Source organism: Seriola dumerili, unplaced genomic scaffold (assembly GCF_002260705.1).
Source record: "Seriola dumerili isolate Sdu_G_001 unplaced genomic scaffold, Sdu_1.0 BDQW01000035.1, whole genome shotgun sequence".
Classification (NCBI taxonomy): Eukaryota; Metazoa; Chordata; class Actinopteri; order Carangiformes; family Carangidae; genus Seriola; species Seriola dumerili.
In genome coordinates, this window is record NW_019174290.1 from 4945544 (window position 1) to 4973184 (window position 27641).

The 27641-nt window shown below is 39.8% G+C and overlaps 1 protein-coding gene across 1 annotated transcript in view; it reads right to left on the reverse strand.

Moving 5' to 3' along the window:
• Positions 1 to 342: 342 nt before the first annotated feature.
• Positions 343 to 27641, reverse strand: part of arhgap10 (Rho GTPase activating protein 10) — a 45412-nt gene continuing 18113 nt past the window's right edge. The window contains exons 11-23 of the mRNA XM_022738336.1: positions 27250 to 27331; positions 26999 to 27041; positions 26819 to 26887; positions 26154 to 26228; positions 23244 to 23328; positions 21128 to 21186; positions 19459 to 19564; positions 17643 to 17802; positions 14977 to 15118; positions 11066 to 11231; positions 5389 to 5484; positions 3868 to 3959; positions 343 to 1849 (exon numbers count right to left, since the gene is read on the reverse strand). Coding sequence (XP_022594057.1) covers positions 1761 to 1849; positions 3868 to 3959; positions 5389 to 5484; positions 11066 to 11231; positions 14977 to 15118; positions 17643 to 17802; positions 19459 to 19564; positions 21128 to 21186; positions 23244 to 23328; positions 26154 to 26228; positions 26819 to 26887; positions 26999 to 27041; positions 27250 to 27331 — 1264 coding nt within the window. The 3' untranslated portion in view covers positions 343 to 1760. The remainder of the gene's footprint in view (positions 1850 to 3867; positions 3960 to 5388; positions 5485 to 11065; positions 11232 to 14976; positions 15119 to 17642; positions 17803 to 19458; positions 19565 to 21127; positions 21187 to 23243; positions 23329 to 26153; positions 26229 to 26818; positions 26888 to 26998; positions 27042 to 27249; positions 27332 to 27641) is intronic.

The following is a 27641-nucleotide window of genomic DNA, read 5'->3' on the forward strand; positions in this document are numbered from 1 at the left end:
CACAATGGATAAGTCATCAAAATGTAGACAGAGCGCTAGAGTTCATAAAGGTAGAACTAGACATATTTCCCCAAATATAAAACTAAACAGTAGACACTTATTATAACTCTCAGTCAACAGAACGTGGCCATAAATGTGGTTTGCAGTGCTTCTCTTAATTTTCTGTGGTCCACAATGTTAATATGTCAGTCTTATTTTGGAAAACACATATCTTACTGTCTAATTAGTTTGTTAAACCATATGAAATCAGTGCCTGTGATCATGTTTGTAAGATTTTTTGATCTGTTAAAGTTTAACTTCTCATTTGTCACATTTATTTCATTGCGAGAACATACAATACAATAACGAACAAAAAAAATCTTTATTTGTTTAACATTGATCAAGAGGATACCCAAAGGTATAAAAATGAAAGAAGTCAAGGCCTTTTACAAACATCATAAATCAAATGTCTTTAAATTATTGAAACCGCAACTGAAAACACAAACAATCTGCAGAACTGAATCTCTCAAAAAAATTGAAATGTCTGGAGGTTTAATCTAATGTGATGTCCATACAAGCTAAAATCAGTCCAATGAAAACTTAAAACCTGTCCATCACTTAACGGAGACTTGTATAATATACTTGGCAGTCACAACTCTTTTAGGCTATATACAGTGAATGGATACTGATAGTAACACTTCTAATCCCTTGTTCCACTGAAGTTGAAGACAAAATAATGCTAAAATTAAAACTGAAATTTCAACTCTGTGGGAGTGTCTCATTTCTCTGCTCAGAGGAAACTGAGCAACGTTAAAAAAAAAAAAAAAAAAGTTTAAAACAAACAAAACATATAATTTGACAAGAAAAACACTTGGTTTCAATCATTACCATCTATTGAAATTTACCTCCGTTGAATCTGTCTGATGCTAGTGTTTAACACAAGAAGGTTGATTGAGCATCAAAGAGGCGTTTTTCTGTAAAGGAGTGCACCAAGAACAAAAGTACAGAGTGTGTTCAAAATTCAAAAGTCATGCAATCATTGTGCCAATTAAATAAAATAAAATTATAGTCGCAATGTGCCTCATTTTCAATATCTAAATAATCTTAAAATGGCATACGAATGCAACATTTTATAAGTGAAAGCAGTAACACTCCAATTCAGTTTCATACATACCTGTACATACATTTACACTAGGTGTTCCGGTGGTTAAGGCACAGAGGTATGGCTTATCTTTTAACAGCTGAAAACTAATTTGTGTGCATCATTGTCAAGAAGGTGAAAAGCCACAGTGATTTGAGTGCAGACATTCTACCTTAGAGTTTCTGAGGATCATTCTTTGACTTGGCAGCTCATGGATACCATGTATAACGGGGCAGAGGAGAGAGTGAGGTCTTCCGCAGAGAGACGCTCGCCCTCTGCTGCTGCTACAAAGTTACCCGAGTGTTTAGAGGCTACAGCATCTTTGTATACAGCAGAACATTGTAAGTGCAAACCCATTTTGGAATTACAATGCTGAAATTCATGTGAATACTCAACCAAAGTAAATTCAAACGAAGAAACATGCTCGTACATGCATCACAAAGTTTACTCGTCAGCTAAAATGCATATACTTGTGTATCAAGGATAGTCCATCACTAATAACATACATTGCTTGCATGAGAGAATTCAGGGGGGTTTGGATAAACAAGGCTCTACTGTGAATTTGAGTTGCAACAAATGCATCTCTGCACACTTTTCCCAGTGAAGGTGATAACTTGTCCATAAATATTTCCAAGTGGGGCTACAGCATCTCCACATAGTTTTCAGGGATGAGGCCCCTCTTTCCCTCCAGCTCCCCCTCCAGCCATCCCGGCTCTCTTGACTGGGTCACTGCAGGAGAGGACACAGCGTCACCAGGGGAACAACACCATAGGGAGGGTGTGGGCAAGGGGGGGGGGGGGGGGGGCAGACAGAGGACACAGAGCATCCAGTGAATGTATGTGCATGTGTCAGAGTGAAGAGAGCAGAGGTTTAAAGGAGGATACAGCAATTATGCGGTTACACCAAACTACACTGTGACTCATTTTTATCTTTACTGTAAATCTCCAGTCTGTTTATGGATCCAACTTCTCTTGAGTTTCACCAGCAGCTGCAAAACGGAGCCTTCACAAACTGTTTAGTATGACAGATGTGTCAGTGCATCGAACATTTTTGTGACATGCCTTTTCAAAATCCTCCCTGGATTCTTGATTTGTCTACAAAATGAGCCAATTTAAAATTTTGAGTGCACCTGCAAGTCAACAGATGCACAGATAAATTGTCAGTGAGAAGTTTTAAGGTCACAGTCAAGATATCACCTAACTGAGCACTTAGTTTTCTACCTACAAGTCCAGCAGTCTGTCTCTGTACACTGAATGTATAAGTAACTTTAAAAGACACGCAAGTGAAAGAAAAGGACCGATTCTCCGAAAAAATTGAAAGCACAGGATTTGAACCTACGGTCACTCCCAAGCTGACTGACAGGTCTTTTAATCCAAGACGACAATTAAATCTGCGTCATTTGTTTTCTGATGTTGTTAAAAGTGTTTTTACATCAGTAACCTTTGGCGTCATTATTATAACATTAAATACACTAGAATGAGACTTGAAAAAAGTACCCCATTCCTATCTGCACATGTATTAGTCAATACATTATTCAAAAAAACAATGTATGAAAATAAATAAGCGAGGCAAAGTTGCTATCCCAATGTTATGTTGGATTCTTTTGTAAGACACTGTATCTATAGTGTCTAACAAAAGTATTCAGACCTCTTGACATTTTGCTCATTTGTTATGCACAAAGTTCAGACTAAAAGTCACAAATACATTTAGAAACAACTGAATCGTGGAACAAAATGTGTAAAATGTCAAGGGTCTCCGAGACACTGTAGATGTTTAGTTAATGAGAATCTCGTCACGTAACATTTATGTAACAAGTCAATCACTTCATCTGAAGCCTGATGAAATGCTGAAGGACGGAAAGAATGTAAGCAAAGCTAAACTAAAACTCCCCAAACTTTGTATCAAGGTAACTGGAGATTTAAGTCGACATCCAAAAGAAACACACACCATCATTCAATAATACTTCCACTAAACGACACGGTTAAGCTCCAAATGAAATATCAGAAAAAGAAAATGGGCCTTAGAATATAATTTAATTTGTTTTATGATAATGTGATACTTTATTCGTTTTGTGTTTATTATTCCAGATAATATGAGTTCATATTCATGAGTTGGAAATCCACCTTCTATTAAATTCAATTTTTCCATTGATTCATTAAATAATTTATCCTGACATGAACTCGTCAATCTGACACTGAAGCAGTGATGGATTTAATATACATCAAAATGGAAAATAGTGTAGTAATCTAATCTATATTTATTGATTACAGCTGTCAGGATTTTGACATTTAAATCATGACTTTAAATGGTAATATCTGTGATGGGAGTCACAACAGAAGCTAACAATGAGAAAAACATGTGGACTGAGTGTCTAAGTAGAAGGCAAAACAAGTTATATAATTACGTACATCATGATGATTGATTACAACGGCAATGGATTGTGGGATCTTATCAAAGTAGTCCCTACATATCCCCCTGTAAAGACTACAGAATATCTACAGTGTCTGTGTCTCACAAAAGAGGGTTTTGACAGAAAATAGGAACTACAAAATCCTCATTTCCTCTGAGAGTGATTAAAGCTCAGTCGAGCCTCTTTCCAGACACACTGAAGAGCAAATCTGTGTCTCCCCCCCCCCGTCTCCTCTCTCTGTTCGATTGAAGATCAGATTGGGTGTTCGGTTTTCCTCCAAATCCAATATGCCAGGGCTGGTTCTGAGTGAGCGACTGGTGTAGGCGATAACACTTACCGGCGTTGAATATTGCACCGACCTGGAAGGAGAGCTCAGAGTCGTGCTCAGCCTCACATGGGTACACTGCCTTGGCTTTCCTGCTGGTGACACTGAAAAATGAAGGCAATCAGTGAGCTGGCGGAGCTTTGAGGAGGATTACTGCATAGTTCAATCTGGGCCCGGGGCCTGCTTGTTCATTCACTCACTAGCCTGAAACAGCAGAAATGGGCCAGGCTGGAAAATAAGCAAAAGTACTAAGAGAGGAGCCGGGTTACTACACACACTTGTCTTGCCCCATCTCCCGTCTGGACGGACTAGCGAGTGAGTCAAAACACACACACACACACGTGCCTGTGTGCGCGCACAAACACAATAAGATGCAGCACTGTTTGTAGCAGGTTTTGTATGACCAAAAAGGCAGGGACACAGCGGGTTCACGCAGCAGACGACCATCTATGGTGAGATAATTAAAAAGTGGCGAGGGGATTTTAAAGTGGGTTTCACACAAACAGGTAGAATAGAAATCTGCCTCCACTGAGCTTCAGCTTTTAAATTCACATTTGTGAGCTTAGAAGCAGCATTTTAAATCAGTTTGATGTAAAAGAGCGCCGTCAAAGAAACCATATTCACTGCTCTGCAAAGGTTAGTAAAAAGCTATATTTATGCCACTCCGTTCCCGAAAACATAAAAACTGTTTCCACAGAAAGGTTGTTTTGCCAACCATTGCAAACCGTTATCTCGAATGCCAGCAACATTACCATGTAGAAATTGTGCCTTCAACACATGATGCCCTGATAAATATTTCATATTCTTTCTGCAGCGCAGCAACAATGTAGGATGAGAGAGGAGAAAGAAGATATACAAACTGAAAAAAAAAGTCTGTGGTCACAGAGTTGTCAATACTACAATGTTCAGCTGAGTTCCTGAATTCAGAATTCTGGAAGAATGCACTCTTGTGGAACCGCATTTGGAAAAATGAGGATTTGTATTTATATGAAAATAACATTAATAGATTGCCAATAGAATGACCGAGCTGTTTGCAATTACTTCAGCAACTTCTGAAAGCAATGAAAATGAATTCATCATTTATTCTGAAGGAAGCAGAGCAAAAGCTCAGTGTAACGGACAGACTTTCTACACAGTGCCATTCAGTTCACTCACAAGCTTGTGTGTGTGTATCGGGTGTTTGACAGAAAGAGAAACTTGCTGCTCCCACTAAAGCCAAGAGTTGTGTTGCATTAAAATCCCTCAGAGGTAAACTAAATCATAAGATAGGTGAATATATGATGTGAAAAGTGAGGGAAAAATATGATGTGCAAGACTGCATGTAGATTTTAGATGAGTGAGGGAATCGGTGGTTCTTTTGAGCTAACATGCGAGATAAGACGGAAGTAATGGAGCAAGTGAATGAAAACGGAGAGAGTGAAACAGTCTCAGAGTGTCTCCGAGTGTGACATTTAACCAATCAGAGTGAAGGAAAACAAATAGAGAAAGGAAAGTAGCAGCAACAGAAGGCAAAGAGAGGGAACCCAGTCTTACCTCTCCTCTGGCTTTTCTTTATCCGAGGCAGGTGTGTTGGCAGCAGGTGGGTTCTCTCCTGAAGCTCCAGGAGTGGACCACGAACCTGCTGTGGCTCTGCAAATAAAAACAAACGCACCACAGTGTGTTAAAATGTTAACAGACACTGTGTTCTCATTCATGGTTAAATCATTCAGTATTGGTTGCAACTACACTAAATGGTGGAAGCAGAGCAACAAGTGAGCTAAACCTGTTGTTATGGAGACAAGGTGAGAGAAATTTCTACACCAGTCCACTGCTTCATGGCGGTGGGAAGTTAAACTAAAAATTACACTTGGGTGTAGTTTAGGTCATAAATATTAATAAAACATTAAAATGCAGCTAAATTTGAAATAAGAGTAATACATCACACATCACACTTGAGTCACCTTGACGAAGAACACATTTTTTTTCTTTTTTCATTCTACCACACAGCAGCTACCTCCTTTTCATTGGGATAAATCTACAGCCTGCACACAATGAGAATTAAAAAAGAGAAACAGACTTTCATATATTAAATCATCCCTTCTACTCCATCTGCCAAAAAGCCTCTTCAAGAGAAGTGACTCTCAATCATTGCTCATACTAACCGGAAAGGTAAACTTAAAGAGCACCTTTGATATATTTCTCTGGAAATCTGATATTTCCACTGCAAAGATTTTATCTGCTCTTCTGTTATGCTTTTGAAACTTCTCATTCTAAATAACACAGGCCAAACAGTAACATTAGAGTTTGACTATCTGGTTCAAATGTGATCTGGACTGATTCTCAATCCCAACCTGTCAACTTCTCTAAAACAGGCTTGTTATCTAAAAACAGACCAGACTGATAACAAATTCTCAGCCTAAAATCATTAGGACTGACTGTATCTGTAAAACACAGAGGCACTGGATTCAGAATTAGAGATGCAAACAGGCATGAATTAAACATGATGTTTGAATTCAGGAAGAATATTCATACACGGGCAGTTATTTGCTTCTCTGTTCAGAGAACAGCCAAAAATAAAATTGTAATTTAAACCTACGTGCAACCACCACTAAGAATCACATCAGAAGAATGAACTCCATTGAGCTGTAGAGGAAGGTCACTTGAAATTGAATACATTAAAAACCATCCTGACGGACAAAAGATAACTGAGTCTCATCAGTACCATCAATGCATAACAATGTGGCCGCGTCCAGAATCTGAATAGATGGACCATAACAGAGCTACTCCCATTCACATGCTGCGAGAGGTCACTTGACGGTTTGATGAGTAAGAAAATGATGTGAATCATACGCTATGGTCTTGACACTCATTAGATCCGAACACCTATGGGACATTTTTGGACCGATGTGCTTGACAGTGCTCTTCACCATCATCAAGAAAACTCAACACTGAGGGAATATCATTTGGAAAAAAAAAAGGTGTTAAAGTTCCATACATACACATACATTCCATGCTTACAGTAATGTACGTAACTTGTGTATGTGTAAAGTCAACTAATAACACTCAATCACGTTGACCATAAGCTTTAACTGTTACAGTGGTAGCTGTGCTTTACACTCGCTGTTGTCAGTGCCAATGAGTGTATGGTCGACCTACAGGATGGAAGTAGGGGTCCTGGTAAAGGCAGAGTGGAGCAGAGGAGAGCAGGATACTAAGCCAGGCATCCCTCTGTGTTCCATGCCTGCCCCAGGGCCAGTGCTAATACAGCACATAATGAGCAAATTGCTCCTAGCTGCCGCTCCCATAGAGACGTTAATAAAGGCAATTAGAGGGAGCAGCTGGGGAGGGGCTGGAGGTTGAGAGGATGTTGTGAATAGTGGTTACGTTGGCACTGGTGAGGGAGAGAGCGAGAGACTGCCTTAAGGGAGGACATGGTAGGGGATCTTATGTGGACATAGGTGGAGGTGAAAACACAGTTTCCCTCTGCACTGCTTCTTCTCTCTGTTTCTTCCCCTGCCTCCCTCTCCGAGCGCTTGTCCATCCCCAGTGGTGGCTGTTCCGTTTGGGCCTGGCCTGACTATAGGTGATTTATAGCTCTGCAGCAGTGTGGGGCCACTGTGGTGCTCAGCTGCTCCACATCAGCATGGGGGGACAGTGCGCTGCAGTGCAGCAAATCCACTCATTAACCTGGGCCCAGGCACAACCACTGTCTGCCTGGGTCTCAGCCAAAAGGAGGGAGAGCAGAGGAGCACCAATATTTCACCCACCTGCAGGTGAACCCACTCACATACAGAGAAACCCCCTATATAAGATGATATTAAAACAGAAAATGCATGTACACATGTACACACACACGCACCCCCCACACACACACACACACACACACACACACACACACACACACACACACACACACACACACACATTCAAGAAAAGTTATCAACACATCCATCTAACTGCTTATTTCAGCTGGAGGAGGATTATACAGATCCTTGAGATTTTTTTTTAATAAACAGATATCTAAATAATTATAGAATAAACAGTTAGAGGAAATCAGTGCATGCCACATGGCTGCCCTAGAAACTTGTTAAATGTACCAGAGGTAAATGGATTCATCCCAAAATTGCTCTAACAATTACAGCTAAGCCAAACCGAGGGAAATCGTTTGCCATTTCTGTTCAACAAAAATAGCATCAAGCTTTGAATTGCTCATCCGTTGTTTTTACCCATCATAGACCTAGCTAAGCTTCTTCTGTAAACATGATTAAATACAGTAAATGGGGACTCATGTGAAAATGCACTGTATGTGAGGCCTGAATGAAAATCCCCCCTCCAGATGTTAGTAATATTTGTAACAAGTTTTTAAGAATATTAAGTTTAAAGTTGTGAGGAATTTTAATAGTTACAAATATAATATACAGAGGAAATTCTATCTTATTACATAAAAAAGCATCATGTCAAAAGTATTAAATTACACTGTGAAAATCCAATTCCAAAGTAAACTGTAACTGGAGGTCTTTTGGTTTATTATTTTAACCATCAAGGTTATCGCACTGCCAGGTTAGTAGCAGGGAGAAATTCATCAACAGAAGTGGACTGCTGCTTCTCATTATTGCAGGAATTTCACCCTGCAGCATCCAGGCCTCGTTGATCCTGGCGGGGAGCTAACACAGGGATGAACAGGGCTATCAGCTGTCTTTCTACTAAAGGAAGAAGGGCAGTGGTGGGATTTAGTAGTGTTTCTAGTAGAAGGTGGGATCAAACCTACAGCCAAGATGCCCGCCCAGCCACCGCCAGTTTGGGTGGGCAGGAAATAAGCTCTGATCCACCATTTTATGATCCACAGCTGTCTGCCAGGGAGAGGCATGGAGGGCTGGAGGTGGGGCGGGGGAGAGGGAGGAAGAGAGGACAACTTCATTGGGCAGGACTTGGGGCAACAGCACCAATGGGAGAAACTGTTACTGAATTTAGGGAGAAGAGGAGTAATGAGGCGTGACATTGAAGATGACGGAGATGATAAATCATGCCACAGTCCACAAAGAGTTATTGCATGATATAGCGACTCAGGATGCATTTGTGTATGACCAGGCAGATTCTGCTGCAGCTATCTTGCAAGAAAGTGACTAAAATGTGCTGTTTTCCAGGTGCACTTTTGAGCACACCAGAGTGCAGATAACACATTCCTGAGAGTGGCTGGAAATAATCTAGGAAATGCCACCCCTACTGCTCCTTTTGGCTAGGACTGAACCCGAATCCCTGGGTTCCAGGCCAGAGAGGTGCTGTGCTAACAGGTCTCCACCATCTCACATGCTAAGATTTATGAGTGAACAAAGCCAGGGCGACACCCTGTGACATATGGCGCAAGTCTTCATAAAGGGACAGGGGCTGAAGCTATAAGGGTAAACAAGATGAATATCTCCCCAATGTCAATACGATTTACACGGCCAACGCACGGCCACCTGTCTCCCAAACAAATAAGAGCTGAGATTTACGACCTCCTCCTGGTTACTCCTTCCGTCCTCCAACATGATGCCACATATGTGGGGAAAAAAAAAAAAAAAATGCCCACAGGAAAAAAAAGGAGTTGGTTACATAATTAATATAGAGCCTTGTCTGTCTAATGCTGCAACTTAGAGAAAAGGCTTCATACAAAAAGGCCTACACACATACACACACACACACACACACACACACACACACACACACGGTCACACACACACAGAGGTCAGTGCGAGACAAACACATTGTCCTCTGTCAGGTTGTGAGGTAGATTTGTTTTTATTTTACAGCTCGTTTCAGCTGATGAAGGGGAGAGGGGACACTGAATGAGAAAAAGTCTATTTCAAGGTGAATGTGTAGACATGACATAGCAGAGAGTCTAACATCTGCAGCATAACCCAATAATTTATCTCTCACATCAGCATTCAAGACAAGTCAGGGGCTGGAAACAACAAAAAGGACCAAGGACTTAGTAGAGAAAGTGAGGACAGAGAGGAGAAGCCAGAGAGAAGCACAGCAAAGCATCAAATCATTTTCCATCAAGTAGTAGTGCCAAGATGGAGAAAGAAGTAAAAACAGTAGTTGACATTTGACTAACAGCATAGGGGCTGAAACTGAAAATCAGTTTCACTATCAATACTATCAATAAAAAATGTACATGACTTTTTGTCTACCATTCCATTCACAATGTTGAAAAGTTGATTCTTGCTCATTAATAATAACAATGGTTTCTCTTTGCTAAATATGTTTTTCTTTACCAGAATGGAAACAATAGAACTGGGCCCTAACCATAAAGTTCAGGAAACTTTTACTGCTTCTTATGATGCAACATAGGAGTAAAAATGAATTGTGTTTGGATGCATTTCTGGGGAAGAAGAAACATCACTCAAACCGTGAGAGTTTTCAGAGCCACCATTTACTGGCTCTATTGGAGTATCCTGCAAGCTAATAGAGGAAGGATTCACCCATCATTTTAGTCTGCAATATGAAACATAATTGACAGCTAAGCTAAGTTTCTGTCTGGTAAGAAGATAAAGATATAAAGCAGAGAAAGTTGCAGTGAGCATGCAGTGTTTTTTCCTTTTAAGTAAGTGTAAGTTAGGATGATCTATAAAGCCATAACCCTTAACACTTTTATATAAAACAATAATAACAATTTCAAAAAGGAAAATATTACACGGATAAACTCAAATCCAACTATAAAAGTTCCATAGCTTCTTCATCCTAATAACTTTAATACAAATAGTAATAATACTTAACATTGGTTGCAGACCTCTTAAATCACCACTAACGTCTCTGATCTGCTCTGAATGAATTAAGTAAGTGAAACAATACAGAAATTAAGACAGATTATCAGGCAAGAACTGTGAGATCAGGTAATTACAACATGCTGAAATCAAACACTAGTGATTGTTGTGACAGTTTACTTGATCTGATGGACCAGTGAGAGGACTTTTAACATGAAGCATTGACATCCAACTTTAATTACGGAAGCAAAGTAGACGAAAACGGAACTAAATCAGTTAAGAGTCAAGTCAGGATAAGTGAAGACCCAGCACCATTAAAATCCCTGAATTTCAGTTCTATCTGCGATCCATGCAGTGTACATTTTCCACTTTTAAATGAAACCCTGTATTTTTTATTTGTGGCTTGTTTACTGTGGATCTGCTTACTACACAAGCAGCACCTGCATTTTGAGTGGTGCAGTCACATATTGATCTGAAGCACTCACCTGGAGTTGCTGCCTGAGCTGAGGCTGGAGTTAAGCGGGGTATGGTCACTCCTCTCTGTAGGCATCTCTGAGGCTGATGCTGACGATGACTGGGACGATACAGACTCATTGCTTCCCATTGATGTCTCATCTGTAGCTAGGCTGGAACAATCTGCCACTGGTGACACTTTGATAAATAAAAAAACAAAACAAAAACGTGTGTTTTAATTTTATTCTACTGTAAAGATTCAGCCTAGTTCAGCTTACTGATGATAGCTTGTCTGATAAAACAGCCTGATACTTTATCAATATACAGTATAAACTAATGCTGCATCAACAAGAGACTTCATAAATCAAACTGCTGTCAAAACGGGCGAGATTCACAACCAAGTTTTTATTGTTCATAATAATACAATCCTGCGCTCATAGACAGGAACCTAAGAAACACAAGGGACATCCAAGCTCTTTTATTTCAATTTTACTGTCAAGTACAGATCTTCCTTTTGGGAGACTGGAGAGGCACACAAGGAACTGTTACTGTTAAAAAAAAGTAGTTTGTTTGAACCATTTCTTCTCTTTTCCCCCAACGAACACTTATCAAAACACTTACACCAGAGGTCCATAGTTAATTAAGACTCAAATGGCACAAGCCTTATAGCCTAATTATTACTGAATGTCATAAAATATACATTCTTTAGTTGTTTATTATATTTTTTGTTCTTTGAAACTACTTTTACATTAATGGAATGATGCTAATAAATATAAAGTTCCTGCACATCCGCACAGGTGTTATGATTGATTAGACCACTGTTTCACTTTTCTCTATAAATTTGTTGTTTTATTTTTTTTATGTCTTTTTAAAGCACTTTGTAGTTCTTGCTGTCAGAGTCACATCTGCTATTCTAGTTTTTTAAGTATTTGTGTTTATAAAAAGTGAAGCATCCACATGATTTACTCTTAAGCCTCTGCCAAGAGTGTTAATACATTGACCTGCTATTTTTACATTAATGGAATGACACCCATTAATATAAAAGTCCTGTACATCTGCACAGGTGTTATGATTGATTAGACCTCAGGTTGAATATAGGTGGACCTATGCTGGGAATTGTATGAGGTCACCAATCTTCATGATAATCAAGATGTCATTTGTCCCATCCTTACAGGTATAACAGGAGGGAATGACACCCATTCATATTTGGGGAAAAAAATTAAGCTCAATCTTTTAGCACATTTCAAAATTTAAAGCAGCTTTAATTGTTATTTTTAGAATAACAATGTATCAAATGACAATGTGAAAACAATGTGAGAATGAGACAGAAGATGCCTGTTAACAATGAACCTGCAGAGAATTATCATCCAAATCTGCAGCTCCATTCAGCTTTACAGAGCTTGATAGTAAGTTTAGCTGTTCGCAACTTTGCTGTTTTGGTTCACTCTGATCACTTTCACTGTCGTTCTCGGCTGCAGCAGGCAGGTGTTTTCAGCAAAAATGCTCTGAAAACTGACTGTACACTACCTGCTGGTCACCAAACAGGGGAGACACAGTAAGCAACTAACTGGTTGAGTTGGTAGAGACCAAAAACAGAGCTAAAAGAGGGTGAATGTAAGTCCAACATTCACCAAGTGGCCAGAAGCACCACTCCAAATTGACTATTGAATGTGTAAATTGCCCATCAATAAATAAAAACAAAACAAATAAACAACTGATGTGTAATCATCTCCTGAAAGATATGATTTGCCTACACTGAAAAGCTTGCTAACAGAAAGACTGATTAATGCAGTTCCCTACACATGGTACAGTGTCACGTCTACAGGGATATTAGACACATGTGGAGTCACACATAGACTCACAAGAGTCACATGCATACATAAATACTCCTCTCTCTTCCCCACTGCATCATCCTCAAATTTGCTTTTACCCTGTGAATGCTGAGACAACTTACTTTAAATCCATTATGGGGGACCCATATAAATGACACAAAGGTTAAAAAAGGATTATGCCTTTCATCCCTGATATTAAAATACCCCACGGTAAAAGCTGGCGCGAGGGAGGCAAAGAGAGGCAATCTGGTAAGCAGATTTAGGCTCCCTTGGTATTGTGGAGGGGAAGGGATTTGACTGGTCCCGGATCAGAACTTGCGGGAGTCACATTTGTTTGGGTCACCAGGTCAGGTGATCAGCTTGCCTGATGCACAGGCGTTCCATCAAACTTTAGAGGGAAGGAAAGTGAATTTTAAGCATCTGAAACGAAGTAAACAAGGGCACACAAAGTCATAAATGCAAATCTCCCCACACAGTATTACATAGAGGAGGAAACTGAGTTCAGTGTGTCATCTGTGGATACTGCTATGCTTCACAGTGGTCACTAGGGAACAGACAGGCTAACCATGAGTGAGTGAGTGAGTGAAGTCGGAGCCCCACGGGAGTCGGTGGCAAGAAACTCTGCTGCCATTTAGGGCTGCCAAGTAATAGTCGACCAAATCCACCAAGTTTTGATTGGTTAGTTGGTCGCAGAGAAAAAAAAAAATATCTAACTCCACAGGAAGTGGTGACACTCGTTCAGTCATGGAAAGACATTGTTTACACATCTGGTTCCTGCAGTCATTAGATAGTAATATCAGGCAGGAACTCTAGAAGTGTGAGATCATTTCAAGACAGTAAAGGACGACCCCTAGAAAGTGACATGCAAACTCTGCAGGCCAAAATTCACCACTCAACATTCACCACTCAAATATGGCTTATCGTTTGATACATGTGAGTAGCCCAACGTTAGCCCCCTAGCATTGCCGCTTGTTCCAACCTTAGATAACCTAGATAAATATGCAGTATTATGCTCATCCAAGTGTTTGTAGGGACTGGGGAAGCTAAAGCTAACTACTTTAGCTGCAAATGTGTTCATTTGTGCACATAGTGCATTTTTCTCTATATTGTGGTGATGCAAGTACAGCTGTGTGATGTTTTGAAATACATCAGCAAAATGTTACATACTGGTTGTTCTGACACATTCAGAATCATTAACACTTATGCCCGTAGCACAGTGGTTACAATGTTACTTATAAATACCTACTTGTTATTCATAGTTATTTCTCAGCCCTGGAAGTCAACATTTTTTCTAATGCCCCCCCAAAATACATATATCTATATAATTAAATGAGTACCATAAACATGCTTGACCTAATGATGCCTGGTCATGCCTGGTCAGAGGAAGCGCTACCATTTTATTAGCAAAAACTAGAACAGTCTAGTACAGTAGTCTTGCAATAAATCCTTCACATAGGACATAATATTTAGTTTTTGTTTTAACTGTTTTAGAGAAGTGTTGATTCAACTTTATGGTTCATTTGGAGGATGTAGTTTGTGGTGCTGTTGAACTGAATGGCATTATACAGAGATGTTTCTGCTATTTACATTGCCCTACATCTCTTTATTTATATCATTAATATAAATGAGGTGTGACTAATAAACTGGTATTTTATTTTGTATTTTGATAATGACGGCAAAAACATTTTTTGTGCTAAATTTCAATTGTCAAATGTCAACAAGTTTTAAGCCTCTATGTGTGGGATTTGAAAATGTCAGACATGTGGTGCCCCCATTAGAGTCACAAAAGACACTATAGCAGATAGTAATACACTCTGTGCTACATAGCTCACTAGCTACATCTGTGAAAAATAGCGCAGATAAAAGTGACACAGCTCTGAAATCCACACATTGATCTGTTCTTTGTTAAAAATATGTTAACTGTTCTTAGCAATTGGTGCCACAGCTTCTGTATCTACTGAGAATGACATCTGTGAGATGGATATGTCACTTGCTACTGATTGATTGTATGATCATATGATCATATACTGTACAGTCGTTTGCTGGACTCAGTTCCTTTAACATATTCAGAGGTGTGAAAATACATAGATGCACATGTGTAGATGTCTTACCATTCTGAATGTCTAGGGCTTGTGGATTGTAGACAGCCAGGGGCCGATTCTGTCGATTCAGCTTCTTAGACTGCCTTGTGGGAGCGGGGAATACTGGGGCAGCAGGTGAAAGAGGGCATGACTCTGGAGCATCTGCAAAGATCTGAATACACAGCAAATGAGTAAGTCTCTAGCAAGACTGAATGCACAGATTCTAAGAGTGTTGAGCAGCAGCAGCAGCAGCAGCAGCATCATGTCCTAGACTGACCTCACTGAACGGGTTTTGAAACTCACAGGCTGTATGTAGTGGTAGATGAATGGAAAAAGGCCATTTGCAGCCACAGCATGTGCTCCTAGGGAAAGCTGAGCAGCTCATTGATTGGACCCTAAAAACTGCATGTGAGAGGATTTTGTTTGTGCCAAAATAAACAAGAGTGGCTCCACATGTAACGCAATCACATCCCATCCAGAAATCTGGGTCTAAGTTAAGGTGACACTTCTCCTCAGAGAAATTGACCCACTCTCTGAAAGAGTGTAGAGTAAAATAAACAGAGTTTGGACTAAAGGAGGGCTGGCCAACTGGCGCAGCCTGTTTACACCGGGCCGTGTTTACATATAAACTTCAGATGTGGAGTTAAAAGAGAATAGGGCTGCAGAGGAGAGGAAGTCTCAGCAGAGCCTCCGAAAGGATCACAGAGGAGGGAAGGGAGGAGAGAGAGAGAGAGAGAGAGAGAGAGAGAGAGAGAGAGAAAGTGGCAGAGTAAGTGAGACAGAGTGTGAACAGGAGAGGCAGACACAGAGGAGGGGGCATGAGAGAGAGAGAGAAAGTTTGTAGGAGAAAGGCAGATAGAAAAAGTGAGAAATCTGATATGGCTGAGAGTTTCTGCTGCTTCTCTCTCTCTCCCTCTCCCTCTCGCCTCTCTCTGCAGATGGAGGTGAATGTAAAACAGAGTCTACTGTTGGTATCTGGGGGTATCAACAGTCTGGAGTGGGACTCAGCTGTGAGGAAAGTTAATGCCTGTCTGTCTGTCTGCTCAACTTTTCCCCTCCTCTAACACGCTGTACTTTCCAAAATGCTCTTGCTGCATTCTAACACTACATCCTTTATCACCTGGACGGTGTTGGACACCCCTGGGTAGTCTGAGAGACGAGCAGTATACACTGCGCTGCTGGTGTTGTTTTAGCACATTTGTATACCCTGTAGGTTTTCACCCGGCCTCTGTATTCTTTCACACCCCGTTTTAGATTTGTGAGCTTGGGTGGGGATATTATTCGCAACACACATCATCTCCCATTAATGAAACTGGAGGGGAAAAAAAAAAAAATCACTAAAAGCTCCTGGTTTCATCTGATTCTACACAGAGTGCAGTGCTGCTCCAAACAGATTAGAAAACTAATCTCAAACCTTTTTCTCTTTTGACACGGAGAATTATCCCCCTTTGAGGATTGATACCGATTAATGACATTCTGGGGAGATTACATGATCCCATGAACTACACATTATGAAACAACTCATAACCAAAATAAATGTATTTAGGAAGGCAAAGGACCTTCCAAAAATTATAAAATGTATATGATAATCTACAGAATAATCAACCGCCTGAAAATTAAGAGAACCATGTGTTTAATGCTGGTATAAGCACTTGGGGCTCCCCCTACTGGCTAGATTAAAAAGTTGTGGAAATTAAACTGCTGTCTAACTCCTCTTTACCTTAATAAATGGGTGAAGGGTATGCTAGGTTAAGGTGAATGTGGTACCCGTCTCATTATCTGAGTACTTTATTGCTGCTCATTATTTTGTAGCGCAAGAAATAAATACAATATGCATATGTCCAAACAAACCACAAAGTACCCAATATATAATATGACACATTTTCATTGCTAGAACATTTGTTCAAAGAAGCTGACTTTAAGGTGGATTAGGCAAGATTTGTATGTGAATATAACTGCCTCAACAAACAGGACCCACAGAAGGGAAGAGCATCACATCCACCCTAATTGAGACTCTTACTCTGCCCAAATGAAATTCTGGTGTCAGGTACAGCACAGTGTGTGCACTTCTCCGCCAACAGAAACTGCCAAATCGAAACTTAAGAACAAAATGCAAAACTTCAAAACAGTAGTGCAACAGTGGGAAAGCACTCTTTGCCAAGAAACCAGGACTTACAAACATTAGATTATAAGCTTTGCTGGCAGATTTATTATCCTCCAGTATCAAGTAATTACATGCTACCGAGGTTGGTAAACACAAAGGTGCTGTGTGCAGCTTACTGTTGTCATGTCACCTAATTCAGATTTCATTTGGAGCTATCGCTGTACCTTCTGTTGTCTACTTTGTCAAGCATTTAGTAAATAGCTGTGGATGGCAAGTGAAAACACAATTATACACAAAATACTGCAGTGACAGAGTGAACCATATAAGTACGGTCAGAGCAATGATGATTTGTCCAATCCAAAACAGATATTTTGGGGAAAAATAGAACATAATAACACAATAAAATTAGTTTTTTTCTCTCTATTACTCTAGACATGGTGCTGATAACCTCCACTGGAAGATGTAGTGCTACTAGTTGACACTTCTACTGTTGAGGGAGTGTTCAGTTTCAAGTGTATTACTGTTGTATTACTTTGTGATTGTACAATCAATACTGCACTGCTGTTTGGTAAATCCCAGTCCTGAGCGTTACCTTTTCATGGTGTTCAATGAGGATTTCCACCACAATGTTCTGGAACTTGAGATCCATGATGGCAGCGACAGTCTCCTCCTGTGGCCTCATTAATGTGGGGCCAAACACCACACCCAGGTTGGCCACGGTCATCAGGTTCTGTTTGCTGTGAGCCGCCACCCTGAGGAAGACAACAACTCACATTATAAACATTTTACATTTTACTTCAACTTACTTACTTAACTTCACTAATATGAACTTTTTTTAAAACAGGGTAGGAAAACATGGCAGAACTACTGTACTCTAACTGTAATGTATCGCTATTTAAAAAAAAGAAAGAAAATGATGCCAAAAATAAAAAAAAATAATAGCAAATGTCAATTATGATGTGGCCACTGCCTGAAAAAAACACTGCTGACTTACAATGAAGGTTTTCACCCTCGAAATTCTTTACTAGAGGTGGTAAGCCACCTTTGACGAAACTCATCTTGTGTTTAACTTAGTTAGTAGATATCGGCCAAAACCCTGTCCACACTCAATGGCATTTGGTAAATAAAATTGTACGGGTCACACTTCCTGGGCAGGTAATCATTCTTGTTGACATTTTTATTTTTAATTTCCCAATAATATAAAAATAAAATCCCTAGTGCTCTTCAAAGGTATACACATGCCACTGAGGCTTTCCTCACATATCCCAAACACCACTATGAATGAGTCTGACATATCAACAGTGCTGAAATACAAACAGGTCATGGCTGGTCTACCTCACTAGATGATATCTTAGCTCAGGAAGGATCAGTGTTTTATTAAATGTCTTCTACAACCATTTCAAAATTGGGACACCTTCAGTAGATGGAACTTTATATTAGGAGGTCAAAAAAAGTGTAGAAAAACCTTTATTTGAAGAAAAAGTTTTATGGACAGGTGAAGAGATTTCACACTCAAAATATGATGATATGCAGTGCATCTGCAGAGAGACAGTTTAAATAGCTTCAAAGGATGCCTTTGAAGACAAAAACATTGGTGACAACTCACATTTATAACATCTCTCAAACCATTTCAGATAGGAGTGTGAAATTCTGGCTTTGCTTCCTTCCCCTGCAGGACATGCACACACGCCAGCTTCAGAAAAATATTCGAGTCTCTCCAGTCTGGAGAATTTCACGCTGGATAATCCAAATTCAATTTCAATAGTGCTGCCTTTTTACCAGAGCCTGATTCTGCTGTGGGTTTCTATGAAATAAGATCCACCAGACTTTCACTGCCTCAGGGAAGAGGGATTATTTACTTATCTTCAATTTGCTCATATTTAGTTTATAAAAAGCTTGCTGAGGTAAAACCTTGTAATGTTAGCTAACATTATTTAAATCTTTCCTCCTATCTAATCTCACAAATGGAGTGATGCACAATAGTGGTCCATCCAGGGGTGTATAGAGTAATCTCAAGAGAGGGCTTAATTTGAGTGGTCCATTTCATTTCCCTTCACTGGTGGGCTGCAGAACCGCATGCTGAACAGGTACCGTAAGCTACACAATCCTCCTCCAACAAATTTAAATATATACCAAAATGACCCAAGAAAAGGCAAAAAAAATAAATAAAAAATGATGCGATGCTAGTGGCATCAATTTTCTTACCCAGCAGTCACTGAGTAGACGGAGAAGAGATGGAGTGACAGCAGGGAAGGGGGAGTGAAGAGAGTGGGAGTGAGGGAGAGAGAGAGAAAAAGCATGTGGAGTGAGAATGAGGAGACAGACAGGAAGAGCAGAAAGAGAGAACTCAGAGGGAGAGAGGGGGTGGAGATTGGGTGAACTATGACCAAGGAACTATGAACACTCACTTGGCCAGATGCTTCATAAGCAGCCCGAGGACTTGTCGATTCCTCTCCGGGAGTTTGTGGACCAGGCAGTGGACGGCTTGGATGCGAGACTCTGGACTACCACCCTCTGTTCAAACGCAGAAGCAGCCATACAGTCGAATTAAACTACAAGGATTTCTCTGTGCTCCTGAGGTGGCAAAGAGCCAACGCAGCTGAGACTGAATACTGTACAACATTAGCAAACAGCAAACTCAAAGAGATGATGATACACTACATACACTGTTGATTTGAGCAGCACACAACACACCAAATAAGTCATTTAGAGGAGGTATTGAACCCTCTAGTATTTCAATAGCCCAAAAAAACTGTTTTGAGACATTCTCGAAAATTTTAAATTGCAAAAGTTAGTGGACCTTTAAGAACACAATGATCAGAGGCAATAACCCTTAAATATAAGGGGTTAAACATTACAGGATGATATATTCCAGTTTAAATAAGTGAGGAAGAGGTGTGATGGTGATATATGGTCTGAAGCCTCCCAGAATTTGGCAGCAGGGACCACTATGCTGGCAGAGGAGATAGCTTTACGTTACTGTCGCTTCCATATAAAGGGGTTGTGTTAAAACCCCCAAGATCATCTCTTAAACATTTCCTCACACATGGGCATCTGACCGCCCACACACAAACACATACACATACACACTCATACACAGACACACAAAATATCATTACTATGGGAACGACAAGGATTTAAACATGGAAAAAGCTTCTTATGGATGCTGTCACCCATCAAAAAATATTCATTGCTAATCCACTTTTTCCCCCTCGTTATGAGGGCATTGCGAGCGCCTGATAAAAATGTCAACCTGATCCAATTAAAGCACTTGTTGTAATAAGATTCAAGTTTGGCTTGCTTTGAAAACATTTCATACAGAAATGATGTTATGTGGGCGAAAAGAAAGAAATGTGTATTTTGCTGTTCAAGGTCACTGGACCATTTGAGGGCATGCAAATTACAGCATATTTGCCATTTTAAACCTTTTATCCTTAACTTTTAATGGCTTATTTGGCCACATATTCTTTTTTTAGCAGCACTTAAAAACAAGCAGAAATTATAAGAATACGGGCAGTAAGCTCACATGGGCTTCTTGAATATGTAATAAATGTCAGAAACTGTGTTGTAAAACAGTCAGAACTGGCACAAAGTATGTCTAAGCCAGCGAAGACAGTTGAAAGGCTCTTTGGTAAACTAGAAATCAACTACAAATATATTTAGTGCAGAGAGTAACAAGTTATTGAATCTGAAAGTAAGAAGTCATGAAAGTATAGCATAAAACATTGGGCTTTTCAAGAGACCACTGTCATGTGAGGACAACTGCGGATACATTCTATTAGCATTCAAGACCACACCACCACACACAGCTTTCAGACTATGCATGCTTAAGATGGTTGACCACTATGACCCACATTCCCTTAAAAGATTGGTAAGAAGTAATTTAAAGGTGTTTAAACTGTTTTTCACTTCAGTGCATGTTTTCAATAACTCACTGAAGAAGAAGAAGAAGAAGAAGAAACCACTGAATACCAGTGCTTGAACTTGTGAAATGTTCATTTTGGGCTGATGACTGTTTACATTGTTGTTTGTTTATGATCTGTACTATAAAAAGGTATAAAAGTTGGTCAAACTTACTCGCAGGGCTGATGAACTCTTTGTAAAGTCCATAGGTCATCAATGGCTCAGGAAGGCTCCTTCAGAGGAGAGAGTGAGAGAAAGAGAGAGGGGGTGAAGTGGGGGGTGGAAGGAGAAGGAGAGTTGAAGTGAGCGAGGGGGGGACAGAAATAGCCGGCACACTGTTTTATAGGGTCTGCACACAGCAATGATTAATGTGGCCAGGCCAGGGGATGGAATTAGATGGTGCACGCGTTGAGATAACCAAGTTCATCTGAAGGTACTTTCACACTGCAGCTGGCCAGTGGCCAGACGTACTTAGCCTCAGAGGAAACTGAGGAGTCTGACCCTGCTTTATTCCAGCAGGCCATACACAAAGTAAAAGACAAGTCAGTGCAACACTGAACATGGCCTAATATAATACAACAATATCAATATACCATGTTAGATTAAAGAGTGTTTCAAAATTTGTAAATGTTGTGGTAAGTATTGCCCAAATGAATAAACTGGAACTGAAAAGGGTCAAAGTTTAATATTAGTAAATCACAGCACAATCTTGACCTCACTGAATAGGACTTGTCATTTACAGTAGCATAGTAGCACTTTATTGTTAACGGCAGTTAAAGTAAAAGAGAAATTAAATAGGAACAATCACTATTTCTTATTTGATTTTTTTAGCAAAGTACATCACACAAATGAGTTACTAATTCAACAAAAAATAGTGCATGGGAACTCTGAATAATGAGACAGACTTACATATATAACTGCTCATATTTACCGCATGTCAATATCAATATTTTGTGAATATTTTCACTGTGTTTGTTCAACAAATTCCAAAGCCGTGTTTCAGTGAGCAGAACTTAGCTTTCTTTTAAATTACCAGAGCCAACTCAATTTGTTGCTAACTGCACTTGTTTACGAAAACAAATTGGCATTTAACAGCTTCTTGCAGCCAAACTATATTTTTAATCTTTGAACTTCACCCTCACTATCTCTCAACCTGGAAGGAGTCAGCGGATGTGGAACAGGCGCACAGTAAGCAATGTGAACTCACAAGGAGTTAATTATACAAAGGCACTTTGCATAATTAACTCTGTTGCCATTTTATAAAAGACAGAGCCGAGAATGAATGAAATGTTTCATATTCAAGTCAACAGAGGGGCTCGATCATATTCATCAAAACAGTGAGTTGTCTCAGGTCAGAAGTGGATTTGCTTTTACATACAGAAACGCTAAACAACGTAGCGTGTTGTGTTTACATGCACACTAGTATCCAGGTTATTGGAGTATCCTATTAATGTTTTGCACATGTAAACAGCTTTGAGAAACCTGGATGTACCTACTACTATACTACTACCTACTACTGTACCTGGAGTACTCCTACAGAAACCAGGATACTGTGGCATCTATACACCATATCCAGGTTGCTAGATAATGGATAACACTATCTCATAGTGGCTGAGATGGTGAGAGATCAAGACACACATGCAGGCAGACCATCAGAAAGCTAGATAAAGTTATTATCATGTACACAGGGAAATGAATAACCAGGTTTTTCATTTTCCATGTAAACGCCATAAGTACAATCAAAAAGAGGATAAGGCTCAAAACCAGGATAGTAATACATGTGTAAATGCACTCAGTGACCTGTAAGATGAATCAAAATGATCAAGTATGCACCGAGCACTGACGTCTCTGAACTAGTCAAGTCACGTTACATTCTCTGTTTAAATGTATTTATATACAAAGACAAAAATTACAAAACTTAACTTTTAAATCTCGAAATATGTATAGAAGCCATATTTGTGAAAATGTACAAGTTCATCGCTACTAACTAGGTAGAAATCAATGTTTTGGAGCTCAGATTAACAATTATTTTCATTGTTGATAAATCGACCATTTCAACATAAGATATTCAGTTTACAATCATATATGACAAAGTAAAAAAAATCTAATATTCACATTTTGAGAAGCAGAGAATTCTGATTATTGAGATATTTCTTTAAAAATAACTACAACAATTAATCAAACACTAAATTACTTACTAATTAACTTTCTGTCAAACAACAAATTGATTAATAGACTAATGCAGTTTTAGGTGGCTCACATGAGTGTCTTTCAACACACTGATCCTTACCTCAGATAAAGCTTCAGTGCACTTGTTATTGTCTTAACGTCCCAGTCCGCGCTGGTAGATAGATCCACTTCATTGCTCTTCTCATCTGAATGAATTCCAATCATGCAACATATCATTACTAAAAAATTCACTGACTGAGGAATTTACACAAAGGCACCAACAAACTATTCTTTTCATGTTAGGAATAGCCAAGGACTGCGTGTGATTTTGTGATCAGCTGAGAAAATCTAAATATGTAATATAAATATGTAACTTGCAATTAGCCATATGAGAGTAAAAGCATTGCTACTAGCCGCAGGGGTCGAGTCGGGCCCCAGTGGATATGGAAGGAAGTTACAGCTTCTGTAGAGGGCTGCTGGTTCTATACTCATTACAAGTTTAATTAATCCCATACTACTTCTCTCGCTCCACAGGGACTCTAGGGCTGTGTTGTGCTGAAAATTCAGGGGGCTTCACTCTCACCTTAAGTAACATCTGATGAATTACAGAGAATCTAGAGGTGCAATGTGCCAGTGAAGTGTTTTGAGCTAGACACATGTAGTATACACAGCCTGGGTCACCACACAGACTTCAGCTTCGTGGGTGGTAGGTGGTCTGTTCTGGTCCTGGAAAATTTATTTTTTTGATTTCATTTATACACTGCAGCCAGGAGGACTGTGTTTCTCTGGCTGCTCTGTCCACAAACTGACCTGTCCAATATCAACTTCTGAAAGCAAATGTTTTTGTGGAGTGTTTGTAGCCACAGGTGTGCCTCTGTGTGTGAGATTGATGGGGTCTGCTCAGGCTCTGTAGTCTGCTTTAGCACAGTCAGGTCTGTTGTTGGTTAGGTCAGGGATGCAAAAACATAATTTTGGCTGTAGCAGTTGGATCGGCATTGATTATGAAACTGCTAACCACAAAGCAGCAGCAAGGTCAAAGGTGTAAATTCTTTATTATTTTACCTTTGTTTTCTACGTTAAGCCCTTGGAGACATTACAGTACTGTGCGGTGATATTAACATAGTGGTTTAAGTAGGAACTGCAGCTCCCATGACACTAAGATACAGAAAAGACCTGTGACAGAAGGTCAAAACAACAGATAAATTTTACAGATTAACCTTACTCCGAATACACAATGGGGTTTGGAAACTTGCAATGAAATTGATGAAAGCAATGCATGGATGTGTGACGCATGTGCTGCAGAGGCATGGAACAAAATGAAAAAAGTTTTTTGGCTTGTGATGCCTTAAAACAAAACAATGTCCACTTGCGACACTTCATCACAGGCTGCTTAGTGTGTGACCACTTTTTTTGAATAATTTTTTTTTGGAGGTAAAATGACTAATTCAGAGGATAAATAAGAGGAGATTGGGAACCGCTGGCCTAGAGGATCCAAGCTAACCAGGTGAGCTAAATCAGCATATAAACCTTCCTCATCACAAGTGTGGATCCTGAACTCAAAGAGACAATCACACAGTGTGAAACTATGTTTCTTGTACTAACCTTTTAAAGTCATCAAAAGATGTCTCAACATATTGTTCTCAACTGATATTGTTAAACGTAAGTAGGAAGCAACATAAACCTTTTCAGCATCTGGTCAGCTCTCTGGAGTATGTGAGCCAGCGTGTTTGGAGACATCATCTGGTGTTTAATACATTCCTGGTCACTTTAATGTGCCTCGCTCTGCAATTACATCTATAGAACTAAAACCTCTAATTCAGCAACTATTATAGTCATATCCCCATCAACACCACACATACATTCCCTTGCCACATACTGTACAACAGATGGGTCAGAGCTCACTTTAACAGTCTTCTTCCTGTTATACTGTTGCCTGACATTCAATAGGTGCTGCTCTCTTTGTTTGTACTGTAATATGATGGTAGACTCATTTTCTATCACTGTGTCCTCTCTGATTGGACCCTGGCCATGTCTGTGGGTGAGAGATGAAAAGGAGGAGGAGTGGAAGGATCCAAACTCTTTCTTCAGGGTTTGAAGCTCACTTCACCCACACACGTGAACTGTTGTATGCATGAAATGTTTCTGAATGTGTTTGTGTAGAACTAGTATTACCTCTGTCACACATATTAGTCATTTCAAGGATAAAGGAAAATGTTACATTCTGGGCAGCTTAATGAAAATATCCCAAGTATTCTATATGGTCAATCAGTAATAAGTGCAAGTAAAATCTGTAGTTTTCCTTAGAGGTATTCAGGCTTTAAAGAAACTTCTTAGAGTGCTGCAGCAGAGTGTTAATGGAGGCTACAGCATGAGTCAGCAGGTTGGGCGGCTGGAAGGTTTTGGAGAGGAAGTTGAGACAGGCTGGCGGCTGCCTGAGTTTGTTGTCATTCTGAACACAGAGCTGAAAGTGAGCTGGTGTCTGCTGGAGACAGCAGGAAACCAGAGAGCAGACAGGGAGCAATGGAAAGGACAGAGGACAAGATCTATAGAAAAGGAGTTGAGTAAAAGCGTTTCAAGACAAGTGAGAGGCATAAAGGAAACTGAGAAAGCTGAAAGACAGACTTAGCGAGCCAACAGCACGTGAGAGGCTGTCTTAGTGGTGTGTTAATGAAGCAAAAGTCAGAAAGTGCAAGGGCACGGAAGAGAAAGACCCTTTCTGCTTGTCTGGGGGATATAAAGCTGGATGGGAGTGAGGCAAAGATACACCCAGGCACTTGTTGCACTTTAGGGAGACATGGTACTGATAGGCTGAGTCATGGGCTGATTGCCAGTCACTATCTTTTTAATATCACCCCAACAGACACATCCATTACATCGGCACATTCAACTAACTAGGGGCAAGCTAATATCACAGAGATAGTGCAGCAGCATATAAATTAAAATTTTAACTTTATTCAGCTTTGACCAGAAACTTTCTATGTGTGGTAATACATTTCCAGAACAGAAAGAAAAGAATAGACTTTTAACTTACCAATCATTAATGAGAGGAGCTTCTGGACCTTGGAGCTTACCCCAACAACTCTGTACAAGCCTTGGTCATTAATACCTGATAAGTAATAATAGTAATAAAAAAAACTTAGCATTTTTCTCATTCAAGTTTTAAAATGCATTACAGTAAATAACACACAAAGCAGACAATAAAAGCAATGCCAAACAAAAACAAACAATGAAATCATAAAGAAAGTTATACTACATATACTGTATATACCGACAGTCCTGAATGTAGAAGATATATAGCAGTTGCAAGAAAATGCCAATGCAACTCAAACCGTTCAGTATGATAGACATTTCTTTATTTCCATAAAGAAAGATTTGGCATGTTGAGAGGAACTAGAAAAATTATTTTTTTGACTCAAAGAGGTCAGATAAGTAAGTGAAGACTGAAGCAAATTAATAAGAACTTGAGTGCTACGCACTGAAAGGCATTCATCATCCCCAGTGCAAGCTGTCTGCAGTACCTGTCAGTCAGCCTTTTGGTTCAATGATGGAGCATGTCTGCCACCTTGTGTACATATAGAGACACTGCACCCATGTTACCTGTTACTACCCACAAATTCTCATGCTAATTTTACGCAAATAAATCACCTTGTAATTCTCTAAACTGAGCTTTTCAGTAATTGTATATCTGAAGCTCACCTCTTGTCTCTATGGCGCTGATGGAGTTCTTCACAAAACTCATACCCACGTCATCCAGCTGGGCATCAACTGCAGGTGGAAGAAAAAAAAAAACTTTCAAAATGTGGCGAAGCATTATGCTCCTGACAATGAAATAATATCCTCTAATAGACGCAAAGTCTGATACAGATAGATGCTTACTTCCTCTTTCTTTAGAATAAGTTCTCTCAAGGTAGTGTCCAATCTGTTTAAAACAAAGAACAAAAACAAACACAGGTTATAGGTTTATAAAAGTGAATCAAGTATTCTTAATCCTTGTCTTTTACAGTGACATGCAGGTATATGGAAGTATATTAAACTAAAAGAGAGAGATGGCAGTTTAACAGAATACACTGAGGCTACATGAGCCGAGTGAGTGGTAGATGATGACATAGTAGAGGCGGCTGACTCACAGGTTCCTTCCCACCCATGGCCTGCATCCAGAACTTATGGTCATCCTCTGACAGAGCCTGTACTGTGAGCACCGTCCCTGGCCTGGGAGAGAGCCATGCTATTAGCAATAGGCAAAGCCTTAGAGTACAGTACATTAATGCATTAGTGATGTTGGTGTCAATATAAAACATCAAATGTACTCAGCATTCTTTGAAACAAAAATCACCCTCTGCCAAGGGCACATGCACCTTGGATTTTCAGTAAGTACAGATATGAACCCTATTACTCATTGCAGCTGGTTTATGAAAGCTACAATCATGGGGGCCAGATGGATATCAAGTTACTCATCACAGTCAAGGATGTGTGGATTCGAATTTCATTCCTAAATCTGGGGTATTGCTTTTCTATTAAT